The 24,144-nt window shown below is 41.0% G+C and overlaps 1 protein-coding gene across 2 annotated transcripts in view; it reads left to right on the top strand.

Moving 5' to 3' along the window:
• Positions 1-10,172: 10,172 nt before the first annotated feature.
• Positions 10,173-24,144, top strand: part of SLAIN1 (SLAIN motif family member 1) — a 64,218-nt gene continuing 50,246 nt past the window's right edge. For both annotated transcript variants that reach the window (XM_047720192.1, XM_047720193.1), the window contains exon 1: positions 10,173-11,004. In XM_047720192.1, coding sequence (XP_047576148.1) covers positions 10,397-11,004 — 608 coding nt within the window. In that variant the 5' untranslated portion in view covers positions 10,173-10,396. The remainder of the gene's footprint in view (positions 11,005-24,144) is intronic.

Consider the following 24,144-nt stretch of genomic DNA (forward strand, 5'->3'; position numbering starts at 1 on the left):
CAGGCTATTCCTATCCATTCATCTGTTGATGGACACAAGGGTTACTTCCATAATTTGGCAAATGTAAATGATGTTGCACTAAACATATGGGTACATATATCCTTTTGAAATAGTGTTTTTATATTTTTGGGTAAATACCCAGTAGTGTCATTACTGGATCACAGTGTAGTTCTATTTTTAATTTTTTGAGGAAACTCCATAGTGTTTTCCACAGTGGTTGCACCAGTTTGCATTCCAACCACAGTGCATGAGGGTTGCTTTCTCTCCACATCCTCACCAACACTTGTTGTTTCTTGTGTTTTTTATTTTAGCCATTCTGACAGGTATGAGGAGATTATCTCACTGTGGTTTTGATTTGCATTTCCCTGATGGTGAGTAATGTTAACCACCTTTTCATGTGTCTTATGGTCATCTAGATGTCTTCTTTGGAGACATGTCTGTTCATGTCTTTTGCTCATTTTTTTTTTAAGATTTTATTTATTTATTTGACAGAGAGAAATCACAAGTAAGCAGAGAGGCAGGCAGAGAGAGAGGAGGAAGCAGGCTCCCTGCTGAGCAGAAAGCCCGACGTGGGGCTCGAACCCAGGACCTGGGATCATGACCTGAGCCGAAGGCAGCGGCTTAACCCACTGAGCCACCCAGGCGCCCCCGTTTTATTTTATTTTATTTTTTTTAAGAAGTCTCCACACCCAGCTTGGAGCCCAGCATGGGGGTTGAACTCACAACCCTGACATTAATACCTGAACTGAGATCAAGAAACAACACAATTAAGCCACTGAGGCACCTTCCTGCCAATTTTTTAATTGGTAAAATGCATAATTTCTAAATCAACAGAATGGAAAAAGTGAACTACAAAAAATGTATAAATCTAAGAAAAAGCAGAAAAGGAAAAAATATGGTAGACAAAACCCACAAAATATTATGATAGAAATAAGTCCAGAAATGCCAATAATCACAATAAATGAATTCACTTAATAAATAACAGACCAACAGACTGGATGATAAAACAGAATTTAACTATATGTACCTTATGCAAATCTCTTCTGAAACAAAGCAACATAGTAGGATGAGAAGATTAAAAGTACTAACTGAAAGAAAGCTGGAATAGCAATATTAATATTATCAATGTTAAGCGAATTATATTTTAGGGCAAAAAAACATTGAAAAGGATGAAGGAGACATCACATAATAATAAATGGAATTATCCACAAATATATAAATGATGACCATGGATACATAAAATATATAATACAATAAATATATATGTATTTATATATACATTATTACAATAGGACATCTAAACACTTTTCTGTCAGTAATTGATAGATGACTTAGACCGGTAGAAAATCTGAATAATATAAGCAACATTATTTCAAAGAAATACACACAAATTATATATTTTTATAATTATAAGTTTAAATAAATATAATATTTATATGTATATAAATTATATATGTGGGTATGTATCCAACAAATTAAACGTATACATACTATTCAGATACTCATAGAATATTTCCAAATATTGACAGTGTACAGGGTGCAAAGGAAGTCTCATCAAATTTCAATGAACCGGAGTGAAATAAATCAGACAGAGAAAAACAAATACCATAGGATCTCCTTGATACTGGGAATCTAAAAACAAAATAAAATTAAAAAATAAACCCATAGATAGCATAGACATTTTCACAATATTTATTCTTCCAATCCAGGAGCATGGAACATTTTTCCATTTCTTTGTGTCTTCCTCAATTTCTTTCATGAGTACTTTATAGTTTTTCTGTGTATAGATTCTTAGTCTCTTTGGTTAGGTTTATTCCTAGGTATCTTATAGTTTTGGGTGCAATTGTAAATGGGATTGACTCCTTGATTTCTCTTTCTTCTGTCTTGTTGTTGGTGTAGAGAAATGCAACTGATTTCTGTGCATTGATTTTATATCCTGACACTTTACTGAATTCCTGTACAAGTTCTAGCAGTTTTGGAGTGGAGTCTTTTGGGTTTTCCACATATAGTATCATATCATCTGCAAAGAGTGATAGTTTGACTTCTTCTTTGCCGATTTGGATGCCTTTAATTTCCTTTTGTTGTCTGATTGCTGAGGCTAGGACTTCTAGTACTATGTTGAATAGCAGTGGTGATAACGGACATCCCTGCCGTCTTCCTGACCTTAGCGGAAAAGCTTTCAGTTTTTCTCCATTGAGAATGATATTTGCGGTGGGTTTTTCATAGATGGCTTTGATAATATTGAGGTATGTGCCCTCTATCCCTACACAGATGCTGGCGAGGATGCGGAGAAAGGGGAACCCTCCTACACTGTTGGTGGGAATGCAAGCTGGTGCAACCACTCTGGAAAACAGCATGGAGGTTCCTCAAAATGTTGAAAATAGAACTACCCTATGACCCAGCAATTGCACTGCTGGGTATTTACCCTAAAGATACAAACATAGTGATCCGAAGGGGCACGTGCACTCGAATGTTTATAGCAGCAATGTCTACAATAGCCAAACTATGGAAAGAACCTAGATGTCCATCAACAGACGAATGGATAAAGAAGATGTGGTATATATACACAATGGAATACTATGCAGCCATCAAAAGAAATGAAATCTTGCCAATTGCGACGACGTGGATGGAAGTAGAGGGTATCATGCTTAGCGAAATAAGTCAATCGGAGAAAGACAACTATCATATTATCTCCCTGATATGAGGGATAGGAGATGCAACATGGGGGGTTAAGGGGGTAGGAGAAGAGTAATGAAACAAGATGGAATTGGGAGGGAGACAAACCATAAGTGACTCTTAATCTCACAGAACAAACTGAGGGTTGATGGGGGGAGGGGGGTTGGGAGGGGGGTGGGGTTATGGACACTGGGGAGGGTATGTGCTATGGTGAGTGCTGTGAAGTGTGTAAACCTGGTGATTCACAGACCTGTACCCCTGGGGATAAAAATATATTATATGTTTATAAAAAATAAAATTAATAAAAATTTTAAAAAAATAGTATGAAAAAAAATAAAATAAACCCATAGATAGAACAGATTGGTGGTTGCCAGAGGGGACATGGGAGAAGGCAAAATGGATGAAGGAGGTCAAAATGAATGAAGGTGGTACAAATTTCTAGTTATAAAACCAATAAGTCGTGGGGGTATAACAGGCCCAATAAGTCATGGGGGTATAACAGGCAGCAGGAGGTACATGATCGATAATACTGTATCATATATTTGAAAACTCTAAGAAAGTAGCACTTGAAAGCCCTCATCACAAGAAAAAAATGTTTGTAACTGTGTGTGGTGATGGGTGTCAACCTGACTTATTTTTCAATATATACAAACCATTTTGCAATATACACAAATATCAAATCATTATGTTTTATACCTGAAACTAATATAATGCTGTATGTCAATTATACCTCAAGAATTTTTTCCAGAGAATCAGATTAATATAGATCATAACCTCTAGTCACCATGCCATTAAATTAGGACTCGATATTGTAAAAGGTGATTTAAAAATCATATATATATACAAACAAAAATTTTCTTTAAAATTACAAACAAACCTAAGACACGATTGCAAACAACCACAAAAACAGGAGATAGCAAGATTTATGGGACTCTGCCAAAATATTTGAGGTAAATCTTAACTTTAAGTATTTTTAGTAGCAGGAAACATTTACATAAGAGTGAATTATAATTCGGTGTGGTACACTAAATATTTCCAGTTCTTTTAGTCATGTGGTATGATTGCATCCCCGTGGTGCTGTGAAGTTATGTGCAGTCATATGACTTGCTTAGGTCAATGAAACGTAAGTAGAAGGCGTTTTCACCACATTTTTGAATTAGGGTACAGTTGGCCAGACCCTTTGTTCTTGCGCTGGCTGTTAGAAAGCATGGAGATGGAGCCTCCCTGAGCCCAGGTACCTGAGTGAGGTTGACACTCTTCTGAGGCCTCCTCTGACTCTCTTCCTGTCTGTCCACATGTGTAAGGCATCAAAGGGACAGATTGACACCATCTGATATCCAAGTTAGGGTTCCAGTTACTCTCTGGGTTTCTGTCTTCTACAAGCTGAATTATTTTCAATTTTCTTCTTTGGCGCTGCATTTGCAATCTGTTGGCCTAATCACCTCATCAGCCTGTTTTATTATTTCTTGTTTGCTCTGTCTCCAATTTTTTAGTAGCATCTGGGAACTTTCAAATACTGTATTCCACAGACTAAGAAAAAGTGCTGGGGCACCTGGGTGGCTCAGTCCACTAAGCTTTGGACTCCTGATTTTGGCTCAGGTCATGATTTCAGGGTCATGAGATCTGAGATCAGCCTGTACTGGGCTCCGTGCTGGAAGTCCAGTGTGGAGCCTGCCTAAGATTCTCCCACTCTCTCAGCCCTCCCCAAACTCCAACCCCCTTAAAAAAAAGTACTTAAAATATCACCGAATAAAGCCCAGAGTCTGAAAACAGAGGCTTTAAGCTGGTTATAGATTTTGCAAAACTGCTTGGTGGCTAATTCGTCCCTGTCCCAACCATTTGGCTCTTCTTCAGTTGCCAAGAACGCATTCATCTTTGAGCTTTTTTGCATTCTGTTTTGGTGAAGGCAATCATACCTTTAATAAAGTATTTTCTGCTAATTGACGTATCTGCCTTTCTGAAAACAAACAAATCATATTTCTAGGGATCAGAAATAAGAACATATCTATAATCATAATGGCACAATCCTCTGGGGCACGATTAGAACCACTGTCACTGGGAAACATTTAGGATGAGATTTTAGAGCTGAAACACAGACCAGCCCTTTCTGGTATAATTACTATTCTTTTCGGAAAATTAATTGTCAGATCATCGTTAGACACTCGCTGATTATTTATTTTGGATAAACTTGTAACTACTTTTTTTCAGACTGGTTTCCAATCTCTAGAATGTGAACAGATATCTGCTGGAGGGAATGTTGAGGTATTTTCTGTATGCTGCATTTCACTGCCATTTACTTAGATTTGGATGGTCATGTCCTTGAAACCAGGCTAGTCCCTTGAAGGAGGACGGAAGAATCCACTATCGTAGGAGGGCTTGTTGCCCTGACTGTCGCACAGTCTTTTAAATAATTTCTGACTTTGGTTTGCAACACTCTGGTATGATTGCGACTTTTTTGCAAGGGAGTTTTACAAACACCCTGGAAATTATCAAAGAAGAATAACTCTTTTGAATTAAAAAAAAGAATACTCTCTACCACGTTGACTTTTATGATGGCAGGAACATTTGAGGAAAACAAGAAAATAGATTGTTCTATATCAAAATACTTTCAAAACCTCTAGGGCAGATACCAGTGTGACGGTGGGTAGCGTACAAACTGATTTTTGCCAGTGAGACTCAAGCCCTATAGATTCGTTTTTCTCTTATGAAGTTAACACAATATGCAAAAAATTCAAGATGCTTTTCAGCCTTGATGTTATCCTTCAGGGTTGAAGTTATCTCACACACTCGTTTTCAAGAAATGCAAACCATCTTGTGGTTAAAAAAAAAAGTTTCTAAATTTGAAAAAAGTTTCTGAATTTTTGTTTTTGTTTTTCAATAATCATGACGGGATCTGTTCAGGGGGACATAGTCCGACATTGTTCATTTTGAGTATTCTTCAGAGTGGAATTGACATAAGAAGAAGCTAAATGGCTAGAAACGCAGGACAAAGCAGTGACAATGAATGCTGTTATGCCATTTGTGCAGAAAAAAAAAATGAGTGCCCATGTACTGTTGGAAAGGTTGTACCAGCACTGGCAACTTTGTTGATCTTGGAAACCTACTGTTTTCTAATCTGTGCTGGGTAACTTTGTAAGTTCCAGTAATATTTGCTGATTAATGTGTCAGACTTTATTCAAGATGTTCCTTGCTATTGATTTTGCATTAGTCAATAGTTTTTATTGATAAGCCACTGTGACCCTAGCAGGGTATTCTGGTCGGTGCTGCCTAAGACTGACAGGGAAATACTCCATTTTACAAGCCTGGACCTTGCAGCCAGACCGCCTCTCTTCAAATCCTGGTTCTCCTGCTTACCGGCTAGGTAAGAGTGTTGGACCTCTCTGGGCCTCAGTTTCCTCATTTATAAAACAGGGATAATAACAGAAACTACCTCAAAGGGCTATTGGGTGATTAAATGCGTTAATGGCAGTAAAGGGTTTGGAACAGGTACTAGCAGTTAGTAAACACCAATTGCTACTATTAAGGTAAATTGTAAAAAGTTTCATTTTAAAGGGAGTGGTAGATATGTGAGCTATTTACAAAAACAAAACAAAGTGACCACAAAGGAAATAATACTGATCAGAAATTAGAGATGGGCGCCCTAACCCTAGTTCTATTATTGCTTTGATATCCTGTCTGATAAATGAATGTCACAATATTTGTCCCAATGCCCCATAGCTTCTTCCTACATTTTTTAGCCAAAATTAATTGCCCCTTCTTGGACACTGCCTATGCTGTTGACTTGTATTTTTGCCATGACACTTAACACACTAAGTCTTGTACTACAGTTAATTATGGATGTGCTTCTTTCTCCAACCAGATAAAGGTCTTGGTGGTGGAGACACTGTCTTACTCACATCTAAAAATCATTTAGCATTGTGACTTGAACATAATAGACGTGTACTAAATGTTTATTAAAGAGGTCTCTGACAAATATAGCTTGCCATATAAACAGAATTACTATCATTATTACTATTATAACTACTACTATATGTAACTTTACAGGGTATAATTAAATGGGTTATTGGCCCGAATTCGAGAGGTAGAGTTGGGTGGGGTTTGAACGCAGCAACCCACACAGGGATTATTTATATAATATGTGGTTTGCGTATTTTTGTTTTCTCTCTGCGTTATCCCTGCATGTTAAAATGAACACATTAGATACAGCAAGTATGATTCTAGCTTTTAATTGGGCCAGATGTGAAATAATCAATTATGGGGTTGCAAAAAGACTTCTAATCCTTCCATGTTGTTACCACATGATAAACGAGGCTTATGGAAATATCTACTTACGTTTTTGTCTAAATTCCAGCTAAAACTTGGGGATTTATTTATTTATTCATTTATTCTTTAAAAAATTCAATGTGTCTTTGTTACGTGCTAGACACTGTGGGGAACTGTATCAGGGCAGTGGGGACCCACAGTATTTGAGTCTATTCTGTATGGACAAACAGGAATCTTCATTAAGAGGCAAACAAAATCAAACACCATAGTCTGATTGAACTTGAAAACACAGCTGGGGATCTTTGATCTTAGTTTAAACACTTAAAGTGATTTCCTCTTCTTTGAGTAATTGGATCTATGAGCATGATAAATGTGGTGCCCATCTTGGGGTATGTCCATTGCACTGATGGAAAATCTATATTTAAAATGCATGGGGCTCCCCCTTAGAGGACTTTTACCCTAAGACAAGGATATAAGAAAAAGAGTGGTTGCACCACTAAAAACTATGCTGAGAGCCGTCATTGTTTTCATGCCTGAATTTGGGCGAGTTGCCTAACCTTGTTAGGTCCCATCTGTAAAACTAGGATAATAACAAGCTGTTCCTAGATTCCCTCAGAGAATTAGATTTACAAACTCAAGAAGAAACTGCTGCCTTTTCAGTTCTGTGGCGAGGTCAATTTGATGTCCATAGACACTGTTAAAGATATATGCAAACATACAAATCAAAAAAAGTTATTTTTTTTCTCTTAAAGTTCAGTAAAATGACTTAGTGACCATAGTTCTGAAGCGTAAGCAATGGGAAGCAATAGAGAAATATGCATTTATTTATCTGGTTTGATTGTGTGATATATGGATGTTTCTCATCACTTTATGGTATTTGAAATGCATTGTTAAAGCAAAGTTCTTAATGAGATGTGCACTTTTCATATTTCATAAGCCTCTGAAATCATATATTTTATTTAAAATAAAAATAATTTAAAGTGGAGCAATTTCCTTCAAGGCATAAAGCTTTGCAAATTTGCATCAAAATAAAAAATCAAGACTGCTTAATTAAAACCTTGACACCATCAACCTCTTTAATTATGTGTTAAGGAGACAGGCATCCTGGGGATACCAAGTTAAAATCTATGTACATTCCGGTCCCCTCTGGTGTGTGTACATGAGTAGCTCACAGAAGGGGAGAAAAAAAGAGATGCTTTAATAGAAAGGAAAAGAAATTATTTAAAATTTCTCTGGACATGAGTCATTTCATACTTTTAAAAACAGTTGTGAAGAGGGCCAATTTGTCTTTTCAGAAGAAGAATGAAGAAAAGAAATTTAGGGCAGAATGTGTCATCTTTATTCTATGTCTAAATTTCAATGAACACTTACTTTTTAAACACTTATGTTTTATTTAATAATTGTGACTTAGAAGACACAGTTCTAAGACTTGACTACTGGTTGCTTGGCTGTATTCGGTAGACCGTAGTGAGTAAATGGGGGAGGAGCGGGCTGTTTATTTCACTGCTTCTCTAGAGTATATAAATGTTGTAGTGAAATGACTGCTTTTCTTTACATCTGAATTCTTCAGTCTTCACTATTCTGTGTCTCTTCCCAATTTCTTTTGCTAATGGGGAAGCCAGCAGCTCTTTGTTCTCATTGTGTCTGTTGTCTCCCTTTCTTTGTGTTGCAGGGTTCCTGCTACCGCATCTGCCACTGAGCATGCGGAAAAATCCTTCAATAGATTCTTTACTTAGGACTTTCAGGAGTATTATTCCACTTCTCCAGGTTTTAGTAGTCACCAGGATATCCAGAAGATAGACCGAAACTTGGAAAGGTGATACAGGTGGTTCAGTGGTGGTCTAGCAAGCGGAACTCCAGATAGGAAGGGTCTGAGTAGTTATCACACATACTTCTCCAATTTATGGAAGCCCTCACCACGCAAGTTAAATGCAGATCACCCACCCTACAGGCAGAAGCCACAGATATTGATTGATAACTGAGAAGACACAAGTGTTTCAGAGCAGGAGGGCACAGAGCCAAATTTAAAACCAATGATACAATGTGCATGCAGTTACAGAGGGATGTGGAACATTGTCACAACGATCAGTGTGCAAAGTCCTGGAGCAGGAACTCTCACCAGATAGCCTATCATCTGAGGATGAGAACCAGTTGTGTGGACCTTTCTCATAATAAAATCTCAGACTTTTTCCCGATTGTGTTAAATACTTGGAATGCTAGGTCAATACTGATTGATGGAAACTGAATCCCATTCTTCTGCCTAAAAGCTTCCCCGCTCCCCTCTCCCCGGCAGATTTGCCAGTGGTTTCCAAAAGATATAAAAAGAGCAGCCTTGCAGGTGAGTTTAGGGATATTGGAATAGAGTTCGAAGGTTTTCTTTTTCTCATTTCTTTTTTTCTCTGTCCCCTTCCACCCCGTAAGTGTGACCTAACAGCTTGTCAATTATTAAAGAGATGGAGCGCTATACAATTTTACTCAGGTTTCGCCTATAATGATTTTTGCTTGTTTTGTTCAATGCTCGATGGCCAGCTCTTAGAATCGTGTCCGAAACAGTTAAGTGCTCAAATATCTTTTGTTTTGACAAACGTAAGAATATACATAGTATGGAAAATGCTCTTGCATTATTATGACAAACACTGGTGGTAACAGAATAATTTGAATTCGACTCTTTTAGAATAAACACTTGGCTCTTCAGCAGCGGGCCACTCTCAGGATTTCTTCTTTCTCCTTGCCCTCCTCTCCCACCATTTTGTCTCTGTGTTACCAATTAGTGGATTAATAGCATGGTCTCCAAGTCTTTCTGTTCCACTTTCTCATTTTCCAGCCCTTAGGATAACGTTCCCTGGCCCTCTGGTTCCTCAGCCAGTGGCTAGTGGCTAAGGTCATTGAGCACAAGCTCCTGGACCGTAGCAAACGAGAGGGCGCGGCGTGCACTCCTCCAGGGCAGACACCTGCAGCGGCTTTTTTGGAACAGGCTCTGAGATCCGCACAGTTTGCTCTCCCCACAGCTGCGGAAGCGCCTGTGGCGGGAAAGTTCAGGCCAGGTCCAATCAGGCACCTAGGGCTAGGTAGCGCGGGCGGCGGCCCCAGGACCCCAGCCTCCGCTGCCTGCCCCGCCCTCTCGAGATCCTTTTTCCCCGCCGCAGGTCCTCCACCGGCCCCGCCCACCCGGCATCGCCCCGCCCCGCCCCGGGGCCGCGGCTAAAACCCGGAGCCGCCGCGGAGCCCAGGGGACTGGAGGGACGCTCTGAGCATGTGCAGAGCTGTTTGGCGGCGGCTGCCTGGGCCAGAGGCTGGGGCCCGGTGCTGATGCGAACAGCCGGCTCGGCCTCTGTCCCAGCGTGGTCGACGCCCCGGGCCCGGGTGGCAGGGAAGGAGCCATAGTCTCTCCGCGGCTGGAGGAGCGGGCGCGGCGGCGCGCACCACCCCGGCGGCCGCGGCGCCTTCGGGGCCCACGATGATGGCGGAGCAGGTGAAATGCGCCTCGGCAGGGGGCGGCTCCGGAGCGGGCCCCGGGCCGGTGGTGAACGCGGAGCTGGAGGTGAAGAAGCTGCAGGAGCTAGTGCGCAAGCTGGAGAAGCAGAACGAGCAGCTGCGGAGCCGGGCGGCCAGCGCGGCCGCCGCCCCGCACCTGCTGCTGCTGCCGCCGCCGCCGCCCGCCGCGCCGCCCCCCGCCGGGGCCTGCAGCCCATTGGGTCCGCGGAGCCCCCCGGCCGTCGCCGCCGCCGCCTCGGGGGGTCTGGGGCTCGGGCTGGCGTTGGGCGGCGGCGGCGGCAGCGGCAGCGGCAGCTCCAGCCCCGCGTTCTCGGGGACGTACTGCCTGCCCAGCCCGGCGCCCTCCCTGCTCTGCAGCCTGGCGCAGCCCCCCGAGGCGCCCTTCGTCTACTTCAAGCCGGCGGCGGGCTTCTTCGGCGCGGGCGGCGGCGGGCCGGAGCCGGGGGGCGCGGGGACGCCGCCGGGGGGAGCCGCCGCGCCGCCCTCGCCGCCCCCCACGCTGCTGGACGAGGTGGAGCCGCTGGACCTGGAGAGCGTAGCCGCCTGGCGGGACGAGGACGACTACACCTGGTATTGCCGGGCTCCGCTCCTTCCCCCGGAACCCCGGCCTCGGAGGCCCCGGGACGGCGGGGAGGGCGTGGGCCGGGGAGGAGAGGGGGACCTCGTCCTTGCCCCCGGACGTGGTGGCCTGGCAGGTGCCCAACTGGGCGAGGAGCGGAGGCTTTTCACGGGGGCGGAAACCTGTTTCTCATAGCTCAGGCTGAGCCAGCTGGGGATGAATGGGTCCCCTCCATCTCCCTGTCTTCTGCTCTGCGCTGATGACTCGGTCCCCAGCTGCCTGTTAGCATTAACTGAAAAATCCGTGCCATCTTTTTGTTACTCAGTCCTGCCTTCCCCCCGTCATTTTTGGGAGTAGCGGGGGATGGGTAGGGTTGGCCTCAGTCTGCGACTGTTCCTGGTCTTTCCTCCCAAACGAACGCTGGGCAGGATTTGCGTGCTCTGCGGTCTCGTCCCGTGGCGTCCCGAGCCGCCCAGTGATGGGTCTCTCCTTAGAGATTCGTGCTTGCAGTTGGACTTGTGCAGTCGCGTGTCCTCATGCGCTGCATTTTCGCTGATAGCGTCTCGTTTCAAAGACTGACTTGCTTTTTGAAATGCTGCCCTCACGGGCTTTCCTGTCATTAATGGTGTCAAAAACGAGGGCTTTTTCAGGGAATGGAGTGGGCAGCATGAAAGTACTGTTACTTAGAAATCAAGGATCTTTCTTTAATTTTTAAAAATGAACCGTTGATTGAAGAAAAGTGAGAAGCAACTTTTTATTTTATTTTTTTAGAAACCGTGAGTTGGTTATCAGAAGACTTGTGGTTGGCAGCATCTTTTCGCTTGAAATCTGGCTAGCTCTGTTTTCCACCAATAAGTAACTTTGGCGGGGGGTGGGGGGGTCTGAATCCCTTATTTTTCATGCTGCTTTCTCATGGAGTAAGTCCTTTCATGACTGACTTCTGGTTGTGGTTCGTTTGCTTTCCTCCATCAGGAGAAGTAGTGGGACATGGTAAGATGAGTTGAAGCCTCAGAGGAGGTCAGACTTAAGTTCCTGCAGGGAAAATGAACAGCCTTCACCTTTCCGTAGCTGTGGCATGAAGGACAGTTGTCCTTTTACCTTGGGTCCTTCTACTTCTGACCCTTCCTGTTTTTTGCAAGCTGGGTTTTCCTTACTTTCTCTGTGGTCCTGTTGCATGATCCCACAGAGGGAATGAGAATGGAGAACCCTACCGGTTTTCCCGTTGAGACCTGCGGTGTTCCCTTATACTCTCAGAACTCTCCTTGGTAATGTGCATTAACTAGTTGGCCTGATCCGGAGAATCAAAATGGATGGAGCTACAATAAAGCATCCTTCTCTTCCTCCTCCTTAGTGCTCCACCTGTGGGCAACTGTGCTGGTTGCTTAAGTTGTAAAGATCAGCACAACTCACCACTCTGGGTAGCTTTGAGCCATTCTTTAGAAATGACACCTTTGTGTTTGTGGAGCCCAAGCTGTATTGTAAACTGAGTTTCAACCTGAGCATGGTACTAGAAAGTGCTCTCATGGCGGTTTTTAGGTTGTAATCACTATAAGCCCTTATGCTACTTTCAAATTATGTTACCTTGATTTAGGGCCCACTTGGCCTTTTCTGGAGATACGTGGATGGTAGAAGGCAACTTATTTGTATTTTTGATGGGCATCAATCCTATCCATTAAAAATGTTAGCATTTTTAAACCTGTGATATACTTAGGATTTTATAAGTGTACTCAATTGGGGTGGTATATACATAGCTAATAGAATTGTAATATTTTTTCCATTGAATGGACTTCTACCTATTTAGTTATCATCCAGCTACTGCTAGGATTTTGATATGCAGGCTTTTCATAGTTTAATTTTTGTCAAAATAGTATTGGAATAACTTTGGGGGAAAAATGACCTGCTTAATGGAATTACTCTATTAGCACTTGAGATGGTTTGAAGTGGATGTAAAGGATAGCAGGTTCTACTAATTTCACTCATCAAATATTCAGGGGAGTACATAAATCAATGCTCCGACACTTTATGGATGTTTCCACAGACAAGCGGCACACTGTTTTACAGCATGTCTTTCTCAGAAGAAATTTAGGACTAGAATCCCATGTGGAAAAATGGAGGGATAATTACTCTTTGGTGGAATGTAATTAAAACATTTTTAAGGTCACCTGATTTACAGAAAACTTTCTGTCCTGACACCTTATACATTAAAATATTTTTGTATTACATTATCTTGGCCTGTTGATGAACAAATAGGCCTGATTCTCCAAGTTGAACCTACTTGTTAATGCTGATGTTCCTTTATCGCTGTAAACTGTGTACGTCCCTGTCCTGTCATCTCACAAACAGGGTGTTTTTCATTTGGATTGCCTCATATGTTTGTTGGGAAACAACTTACCTTTATTTCCCCTGTTAGGAAACAACTGTAGTGGATAATAAGTACCTGATTATTCTAAAAATACTTAAAAATAGTTTTACATTTTCACCGTGGAAGAAAAAAGCCCTCACAGATGTGAGTATGAAGTCACAGGAGTCTTTCCTCTTGTCCTGAATTCATTACCATGATTCAGAGTTTAACTGTTAACATTCTGCAGATCCTTCAAGATACAAACATAATTATCCAAATCCTTAAATGCACATCAGTTTTTTTAAAACTGCCTTTCATTGAACCTATCTTGGACACATTTGTTTCCCTATAACAGTTACATCATTGTAAAAGTAACCATATTTATTAAGGACCAATGTACTGTTGACTGTCTCCCCTATAATTTTTCATGCATTTTTATCATGATTTCATCCTAATGACTTAAAATTGATATTTGATTATTTAGAACAGTATTTCCCGCAAGATGTCTTGTCTTTAGGAAAGAAAGTTCACAGATACAGATGAATCTTTGAATGTTTTAGAAGTTCTTTCATGTAAGTCCCATTTTTTTTCTAATAAAACCTTATACTGTAACTCTTCACCTTTTATTAACAATCCCGACAATGCTTGGCTCAAGAATTATGTGTAGAAGGAACACCGTTAATTGTAGAATCAGTATTTGCTTGATGATAGTTCATTAGTTAATGAATGGTCAATCAGGTCTCTTAGGTCTTTTTTCCAATTATTTAACCTACAAGTATCTTCTGTTTATAAAAAACCAAAACTTTGTGAGAAGCATAGTGTGTTCTCCTTTTCATTTTGATGAAAATCTTTGAAATAAAACAGTTGTCTCATTTCTTCAAATACTTATCTCAGTTGAATTTAAATTATTTTTTCTTTAATCTTAGCATAGGGCTGCCCAGAAGTAAATGTCTCAGGAAATTAGATTGTGGTTCCAGGACCTTAATTTTTTTTTTTTTTTAAAAGACTTATTTATTTTAGAGAGAGTGAAAGCACATGAGCAGGGAGAAGGGCAGAGGGAGAATTTCAAGCAGACCCCCTGCTGAGCACAGAGCCCCACTCGGCTTGATCCCACAACCCTGAGGTCATGACCTGAGCCAAAATCAAGAGACGCTTGACTGACTGAGCCACCCAGGTGCCCCCTAGAACCTTAATTCTTAAATCCAATTGTTATAATCCCATAGTAAACTTCATGTCCTGCTACATGGGTTCTTCAGGGATCGCTACTAATTGGACAGGCTTAGCTCTCCAGAAAACCATAGGCTAGAAGGGGGAGGGGGCTCTGAATTTCAGGAGCAAATTAAGCTCCAAGGATGGTGACTTTGATGCATACTTGGAACATGTGCCTGGATGATTTGCCAGTGTGTATGGAAGGACGTTTTCAAAATCACTGTCCCATGTCCTCAAGCTGAGAAGCAGCAGGGTATCAGGAAAAGAGAGCGGATTGGTGTGAAGTGGCCAGAGGAGCAGTAAGTTGTTAACTTCGCTCTAGACCTTTCCATGACCTATTTCAGCTCCCCTATTTCCTGACTGAGGGATTGAAGTGTGTGGTGAAATGACTTAAAAAGCTCCTCCAGTTATTTACTGAAAGGTTAAAACCATAGTTCAAGTGGTTGAGACCGATTACGAAGTGTGTACAGCATGGCTGTTTTTCCCGAGCTTGGTTATGACCATCAGCGTGTCATAAGGTCAGCTTAGTGGCTTGACCGGCATTTCTTCTGTAAAAAATGAAGAGCAGGGATGCCTGGGTGGCTCAGTTGGTTAAGCCGCTGCCTTCGGCTCAGGTCATGATCCCAGCGTCCTGGGATCGAGTCCCACATCGGGCTCCTTGTTCTGTGGGGAGCCTGTTTCTCCCTCTGCCTGCCACTCTGTCTGCCTGTGCGCTCTCTCTCTCTCTCTCTCTCTCTGACAAATAAATAAAATCTTTAAAAAAAAATGAGCAGTAGAATATAAAATCAGAAGGCAGCATATCTTGTGATACAAATTTGTATTGATTGAACTTGTTTCAGTTTTACATGTGTGCGCCCTGGGCCGAAATAGTAAATATATTTGTGCATTAAGGTCACAGTTAGAAAAACTCCATTTTACACCATTTGAAAGCAAAATGGTGTTGAAGAACGCAGGTAGAAAAGCCCAGCTCTCTGGAGAGGGTAGCACCGGGGAAAGTCAGGTCTTGCGCACCTCAGTCAGGGAGAGAAGTCTATATTCAGAAAATGTCAAGATAATGATATGCCAGCTAACAGAAAATACAGTCCTGTAGGGCCTTTATTTTAGTGGAGTGGCAATTAGAAGAATATTGAAACTTATGTAAAAGGGACGTGGCAGAGATTTTAAACTTACCCAATGGAAAGGACAGGAGAAAAGTCATAATTATAAAAGGGGGAAAGAGGGCTATGTACAAATCATGGAAAATTTAATGAATGAGCTATTCATCTTTCGAGTATAACACCACGACCCTAGACAGCTGGCTAAAATCCTTGCCAATTCTCCATCAAAGCTGCTGAACACCTTGTACTGTCCATATGGCACAGCTAAATTAGACCACCTGAACTGGTCTTTTTTTCCCCCCCCATAATTGATTTTCAGTGAAAAGACCAGAGGGTGCTTCACTTTCTGACAATGCTAATTGAAAACCGCAGTGTTTTCTAGAGGCAAACGGAGTCGAGTGAAGTATGTGCTGAGGTCTTTGAAACCCTGCAGTGAGACACCAAAATAGAATCCAGCTCTAACTGTGGAGGGACGGGTAGAGTCTGCTGTAGGACAATTCCGTAACTCCCATTGGGCTTCGTGTGTCCTTTTAATAGCTTAGTGGTGGTGAATTTGCTTTGCGGTGGCTGCTGAGTGTGGCTCTAGTGGGCGCTGGTGAATCAGACGCTTCAGTTCCCCTGAAGATTGATTGATTGCCTATCAGTGCTGATGCTTCAGCTTTCCTTAAAATGGAACTTGTGGGGGCGTCTGGGTGGCTCAGTGGGTTAAATCCTCTGCCTTCGGCTTGGGTCATGATCCCGGGGTCCTGGGATCGAGCCCCACATCCGGCTCTCTGCTTGGTGGGGAGTCTGCTTCCCCCTCTTTCTCTGCGTGCCTCTCTGCCTACTTGTGATCTCTCTCTCTGTCAAATAAATAATAAAAAAATCTTTAAAAAAAAATGGAACTTGTGATGCTTGAAAGCTCTTAAATTACACGTCTGAAAATTGCCACATAATTCCTTCTCAGTGACAGGCATGTAGAACATATGCATATGTTTTGCCGTATCATTTGTTTTTGTGTTATCAGAAGGATGACTTTAGAATCAAACATTTACTTGAGAATAACAGATTTTTTTTTTCCTAGATAGTTGTAATAGTCCTTTGAAGCACTCAAGTGATTATTCTGATGGCAGGTTTGATGTTGTTCCTGTCCTCCCAGTGTTAGCATGGGAGGTAAGTTAAGTGAGGACATCCAGAATGTGAAATGTATGGAGAAGAGATGCTATGAGAAAGCTAATTTTTTCTAGTCACGTGCCTTTGGAAGGTCTTGATACAAAGTGAAAGAAAATTAGAGTGTGACGTTTTCAAAGATAGCTTTCCTAATATTTGAAGAATTCTCAAGTTTTAGGTGAGGATTTTTCTTGTATCTTGCTAGATTCTAATATAGTTTCATCAGTGGAACTAGAGAAATTGAAAGAGCAGTTTGTAAGTCACGAGGAGGTATGTGGTATTAATGATGGCAAAATGGAATATTGTAATGACAATAAATAAGGTGATTTTTATGACTTTTTGGAAGATTGGAGCCCTTTGGGGCGAATACAGGTTTTACCCTGCTTATCTAATTTTGGTGTTATGTCACACTCAAGGAGTTTGTAGCTCTGTGATCTCCATCTTCCTGTTGCTTAGGTCCAGCTCTAGGCCTCCCCATAGAAATAGTAGGCTCAGAGCTATCCTGGGTACGTTGTTTGGAGACTGACTCTGAAAATGATCCATTTGTCTTCACGCTTTGCACAGTGCTTCTAAAGTTTATCAAAGTAATGCAATAAACAGGATGTAAACAGTGAGGCTTTTTACAGAAAGCAGGAGCCCTCTATCTCTCGGACCTCTGAGTCCTCTGCACAGGCTTCACTTGATTCTCATGTGGTTGTTGCTTTTGCTCTTTATTTCTGAGCAGTCATTTGTACTATATGATCTTAGACGTCTGTAGACCTGTTTTGGAATATGAAGACTAAGCTCTCTTCTCCTCACCCCCACACCACCATATCATCTTTCCCTTCTCATAATGGTTTTCATTATTTTTGTGTTAAATGCTATGTAACACTTGTATTATGACTATAGTGGTTATTAACTGAGCCCTGTTAATTGTATGTTATTTTCCTCTCATCCCTTTTTTCCTCCAAGAGTTACTAATGACCTCTCTTTTCCCCCTTCAATTTCTTTAATCCCTATTATTAATTACTTTTTCAAATACTCTCCTGGAGCCATAAATTCCTTGATAAGGTCATACATACTTGACAGTCTTTTAAATCTGTTTTTAACAATTTACTTTGTAATGCCATCCCTTCTGGAACTTTTAAGCCCATTGCTCCGGTCTTTACTATTTGCTTCTTAGGCTGCATGCACAGTGCTGCGTTAATGGGAATTTCTTAGGTTTCTTGCTTATGCAGGACCTCCCATTTTTAAAATTCTTTGTCTTCATATATTTTGTTTAATCTACTGGGGAGGGCACAGCCTCCAGTAGTTTTCTGAGAAAGGGCATTATTATGAGAAGTACACTGTGAAATTCTGCTTATTTAAAAATGTGTTTATTCTAGCCTCATGAAAGATTCATAGTTGGGCTGGGTATAAAAAGCCTAAGTCCCTTTCTCTTATGTTTGAAGGCATTGTTTCATTTTGTTCTAATTTTTTTAGGTTTTAGATATTGAAGTGCACTGTGGTTTGGATATCTAATCCTTGACTTCTTTTTTAGTGTTTTTTATCCCTAGTTTTCTAAAATGCCATGTTGTATCTTGGTATGGGCCTCTCTTATTTGTGCTACTGGACATTTATGGGTGTTCTCACTTTAGAATTCAATGGCCTGCCTTCAATTCTCAAAATTTTCTGCCCCCCCCCCCCCTTTAAAATAATCTTCTCTCCATGTGTGTGGGCATATATATATATATATATATATATATATATATATATATGTTTGTGTTTTAGAACTTGTAATTATCAGATGTAGGCCCACCTGATGCAGTCATTTAATTTGTTTTGTTTGTCTTTCATTGTAAATCTGTCTTTGTTTTGCATCTGAGAGACTGCTTCAACTTGATCTTTCAAACTCACTGAATTTTTTGTATATGCTAAAAGTTTCATTTTCCAAGAATGAAGAATCTTTCTTTTTTGATATCTTCTTATTATTTTGTGAATGTAACTTCTCTCAGATGATACCAGTTATGGTTATCTTAGATTTTTCATCAGTTCTCTCTGTTGTTTTCTCAGTTCTCCTTTCCCTCTACTTTTGGTCTCAGCTTTCAATTTAAAAGGAATATTCTAAGTTTCTGGTATCACTGATTTCTGTTTGCACCAAAGAGGGGGACATTGAAGTTGATCTAAAGCTCTGAGTGGGTAGAGCTCTTCACCAAGTGATTAGGTGGGTAGCCAGTTCAGCTTTCAGGATGTCTCCGTCTTCTCTTGGGTTCATCTGTCTCTGGACACAAGTTTCTGTACTCCTGGGAAATAAGAGTAACACAGTCAGTTCTAGGAATAGTAAAGGGAAAATGGGACTAAAGTTTGAGCCAGTCAACATGGAGGCGTTCATTTCACCTCTCTGGTTCAGTAAAGTACTTTATCCCTCCTTCAGCTGAGTTTGTGCCTGAAGTCAGAGCTTCTGGGTCATCCTCTGGTCTTGGGTCGTGGTGGGGAAGAGGTGGTGGGGGCGAGTGCTGCTTTTGAATATGCTATGAGTCTGTGTGGTCCAATGAAGGAACTATAGTACATAGACCCTAATGGATAAAGGAAATCTTCAGAGTTCCCCTATAAGCAAAATCAATGAAACAAAACCCCACAAAAAACTACCAGAAAAAAATCCAACTCGTGGGAGTACCTAAAATCCTGAGGCAGCCTGGTTGGTGGAAACTTTGTAATAGAAGATAAGAGCAGTTCTTATGATGCTAGAGGTAATGAGCAGAACAGTGCTTCAAGCAGTGGCTTCTTGTGGCAGTGAGAGGGGTTTGAGAACGAGCAGAGACTCTCGCAGTGGCATGAATTTGTGTGTGTATAAAACAGTAGGGATAACTTATTAAAGAAGTCTAAGGATAAGTTCCATTCTCTCTCTTAAAAAAAAAAAGCTAGGGGCACCTGGGTGGCTCAGAGGGTTAAAGCCTCTGCCTTCGGCTCAGGTCATGATCCCAGGGTCCTGGGATCGAGCCCCACATCGGGCTCTTTCCGTGGTGGGGAGCCTGCTTCCTCCTCTCTCTCTCTGCCTGCCTCTCTGCCTACTTGTGATCTCTCTCTGTCCAAAAAACAAATAAAATCTTTAAAAAAAAAAAAAGCTAAATAAGAAAAAAGGGGCACCTGGGGGCTCAGTCAGTTAAGCATCCAACTCTTGATTTTGGCTCAGGTCGTGATCTCAGGATCTGAGATCGAGCCCTGTGTTGGGCTCCTCACTGGGCATGGAGCCTGCTTAAGATTCTCGAGATCTCTCCCTGCAATCTCTCTCTCCCCAACCTCTTAAAAAAAAAAAAAAAAAAAAAGTACCATAGTTGACTAGTTTAGTGGCCCGTTTATGGCAGGGCTGTGGCACCTGCTTCTCGTTTCACCTGAATTCATTCACCTGGAAAAGCTACTCAGGTCTCAAGGACACTGAAGGACAGAAAATAATTGCTTTCGTGAAATCTTTTTTTAAAGCTTTATTGAGGTATAAGTGAAGTATAAGCTGCATATATTAAAATGTACTATTTGATAGGTTTTGACATATATATATATGTGCATATATATATATATGTGTATGTATGTATATATATATAACCATCACTAGAGTCAAGAGAATGAACCCTATCTTAATGCCCCAGGTTTTCTTGTGGCCCTTTGCATTTCCTCTCTCCTGCTCCCACTTCCCATCAAGGCACCCAACCACTGGTCTGCTCTCCCCGCCAGTCTAGATTAGTTTGCGCTTTCTATACTTTCATATCTATGAAATTATACAGTATGTGCCATTTCTTCATTTGTTTTTTGGTCTGGCTGCTTAGGATCAAGAGTTATTTTAAAATTCTTCTGTGTTCCATGAAACAATAGTTCATTCCTTTTTATTGGGAAAACTATTAGATTGTATGCATGTAACAATGTTTTTTTTATCCATTCATCTCTTTTTTTTTTTTTTTTTTAAAGATTTTATTTATTTATTTGACAGAGAGAGATCACAAGTAGACGGAGAGGCAGGCAGAGAGAGAGAGAGAGGGAAGCAGGCTCCCTGCTGAGCAGAGAGCCCGATGCGGGACTCGATCCCAGGACCCTGAGATCATGACCTGAGCTGAAGGCAGCGGCTTAAACCACTGAGCCACCCAGGCGCCCTATCCATTCATCTCTTAATGAACGTTTGGGCCGTTTTCAAGTTTTGGCTATTACAAATAAGTCTTTGTGTGGACACGTGCATTCATATCTTTTGGATAAATACTCAATGGCTCTTGAGAGACTGGAACAGGAATAGGTGTACGTTAACTCTTTAGGAAGCTGCCAGAATCTTTGCCAAAGTGCTTAGGCTGTTTCCTATTTGTGCCAGCACCGAATGGGAATTTCCTTTGTGCTCGTCGTGCTTGCCGTGGTCAGGCTTTTTAATTTTAGCCATTCTAATAGGTGCATAGTAGTACTTCAGAGTGGTTCTACTTTGCATTTACCTCATGACAAATGATGAGCATATTTTCTATATGCTGTTCATTCATAGATTTTCTTTGTTGAAATGTCTGTTAATCTTTTGTCCATTTTTAAAAATTGGGTTATTATTGAGTATACAGAGTTTTTACATCTGTCTACATACAAGGTTTTTTTTTTTTATCATATGTGATTTGCAAATATTTTTACCCACTCTGGTTTATCATTTAGTCTTCTATTAGTGTCTTTCAACGAGTAAAGTTGTAATTTTAGTGAAGTCGAATTGATAAAAAATTTTTTTCTTTTATGGATCATATTTTTCCATATAAGAAATTCTATGTAAGAAATATTTGCCAACCCAAGGACACAAAGACTTTTCTTATGGTTTCTTTTAAAAATTTTATAGCTCCAGGTTTGACGTTTTTATATCTCTGTTTTGAGTTAACTTTGGGTACTGTGTAATGTATGGCTCAAAATTTATTTTTTGTATATAGAATTAAATGCAGTCATTTAATTCTGTATATTAATTCCTGTCCTCCCAGTGCTAGCATGGGAGGTCAAGTCATTGAGCACTCCCATGGGGTGCTTTGGGGGTGCCATAGTGGAATTGAGTGGTTGTGACATTTGTTTCAGCATGATTTGCTCAAAAGGCTATCTTTTCTTCATTGAATTGTCTTTAGACTTTGCCAAGAATCAGTTTTCCATACGTGTGCAGTTCTGGACCATCTTGTTTCCCCATTGATCTGTCTGTCTTCATGTCCTCCTCAACTGTCTTCACTGCTGTAGGTTTGTCATGTGTCCCACTCACTGGTAGCTCTCCAACTTCATTGTTTTTTTCAAGGTTATTTTGACTGTTCTAGGATCTTTGCATTTCCATATGAATCTCAGAATCAGCTTTCAAATTTCTTCAAGAAGCTTACTGAACTTTTGGGATTTTATTAAATGGATACATTTAAGGATAATTGACATCTTAATATTTAGTCTTCTGATCTGTGAACATGGTCTGTCTTCCCATTTATAGCTTTAATTTCTCTCAGAGTGTTTTGTAGTTTTTAGCATATGGGGCTTGACATCCTTTATCAGATTTATCCTTAGGCATCTTATGGTTTTGGTGTAAATGGGAAGTGAAATTTCAACAATACTGATTGTCCCTAGCATAGACTTGCAGTTAACTGTAGTGTGTTCATCTGGTATGCTAGAGTCTTTTTTCCTAAACTCCATCGTTAGTTCAAGTACCTTTTTTGTAGGTTCCTCAGATTTTTTACAGAGATGATCATGTGATCTCTGAATAAAGATAGACTACTTATTTCCAGTCTAAATGTTTTAATTTATTGTGTGATTGCACTAGCTAGAACCTCTAGTCCTTGTTTTGTTCCTGATGTTAGGGGAAGAGCATTCAGCCTTTCACTGTTGAGAATGCTGCTTTTGTACATACCTTTAATCAGAAAGTGTTTCCTTCTTAATTTGCTGAGAGTTTTTTTGTTTTGTTTTGTTTTGTTTGTTTGAATCAGGGATGGATGTCAGATGCTTTTTTGTTTTTGAGATTATCGTGCCTTTTCTATGGTAAGCTATACTGACTGAATGTTAAACCAACCTTTCATTCCTGGGATAAACCCCACTTTGTAACAATGAAGTATCCCTTTTATATGTGGTTGGACTCAATTTGCTAAAATATCCAGATTTTTGCTTCTGTGCTCATGAGGGATATTGGTCTTCAATTTCTTTTCTCTGTGGTATTTGGTAGAATTCAGCAGTGAAACCTTCTGGGCCTAGGCTTTTCATTGTGGGTATTACAACATATGTGCATGTGTTGTAGGCAAGCATATAAATGGGTCTTTTTTGACAACTTTAAACATGAGAAACTTGCCAATGTGCCCATCAGAATATTTCCCATTAGTTTTTAGTGGCTAGAATTGTATCCAGAGCTTGTGCCTAAGCCAGTGATGGGGCAAACAGGAATGCCGCAATGCCTCAGATTGGCTTAGCCCGGTGCGTCCATCTCCAGGTGAGGTCTCCAGACAGCAGTACGAGCATCACCTGGAAACTTTTCAGACAGTCGCGTTCTTTGACCACAGTCCAAACCTTCTGAATCAGGTAGATTAGACCTGCCTGCAGTCGAGTGTTAGCAATTTGTGTTTTAACAGCCCAATAAGACATTTCGATGCACCAGAGGTTGAGAACAGCTGACTTAGGCTAGCCTGAACTTGGGGAATTAGAGTGAGCTACGTGTCACTGGACTCTTCAGGGGTCTTTTAGCAAGGGGGGGTGGTGGTGGTGGAAAGGATGGATTTACATAGGTGGATGTTAATCTTGTCATAGTAGACTGAGGTGTGCCCAGGAATAAGAATTTTCAACTAATCCGTATACTCCTGATGAAAGGAGGACCACCGTGGTCCACCGAGGAACTTCTGAATGGATGAAATGGTGTTTTAGAATCTGCACCTATAACAGGAGTTAGCAGACGGTGTCTTGGGGCAAGTTGGCCCTGCTGCATGGTTTGTATGGTTGGTCAGCTAGACATTTTTAAATGACTGAAAAAAGGCGAAAGACTACTATTTTATGATATTGAAAATTATGGGAAGTTCAAGTTTCAGTGTCTATAAATGGTTTATAGGAACACAGCCTACTATTCACCTTGCGTACCCTCTGTGGTGCTTTGGGGCTACCATAGTGGAATTCAGTGGTTGTGACGGAGATTGTGTCCTATGAAGCCCAAGTACATACTAGCTGCCCCTTTACAGAAAAAGTTTGCCAAACTCTGATCTGTAAGGATAATTTACTGAATAGTACCATTCCCCAACCGTCTTGGGTAACTGAGAAATTATTTTGACAGGTGGGGGTCCTGACTATGATGGCATGAGCATGAATAGTGAAGTATGGTATTTCAAGAACATGTACTCGTTAGAATTATGGTAACTTTGTTTAAAGGAGTGTTACTTTAGTATGATTTATAATTA

This window comes from Lutra lutra, chromosome 3 (genome assembly GCF_902655055.1).
Source record: "Lutra lutra chromosome 3, mLutLut1.2, whole genome shotgun sequence".
NCBI lineage: Eukaryota > Metazoa > Chordata > Mammalia > Carnivora > Mustelidae > Lutra > Lutra lutra.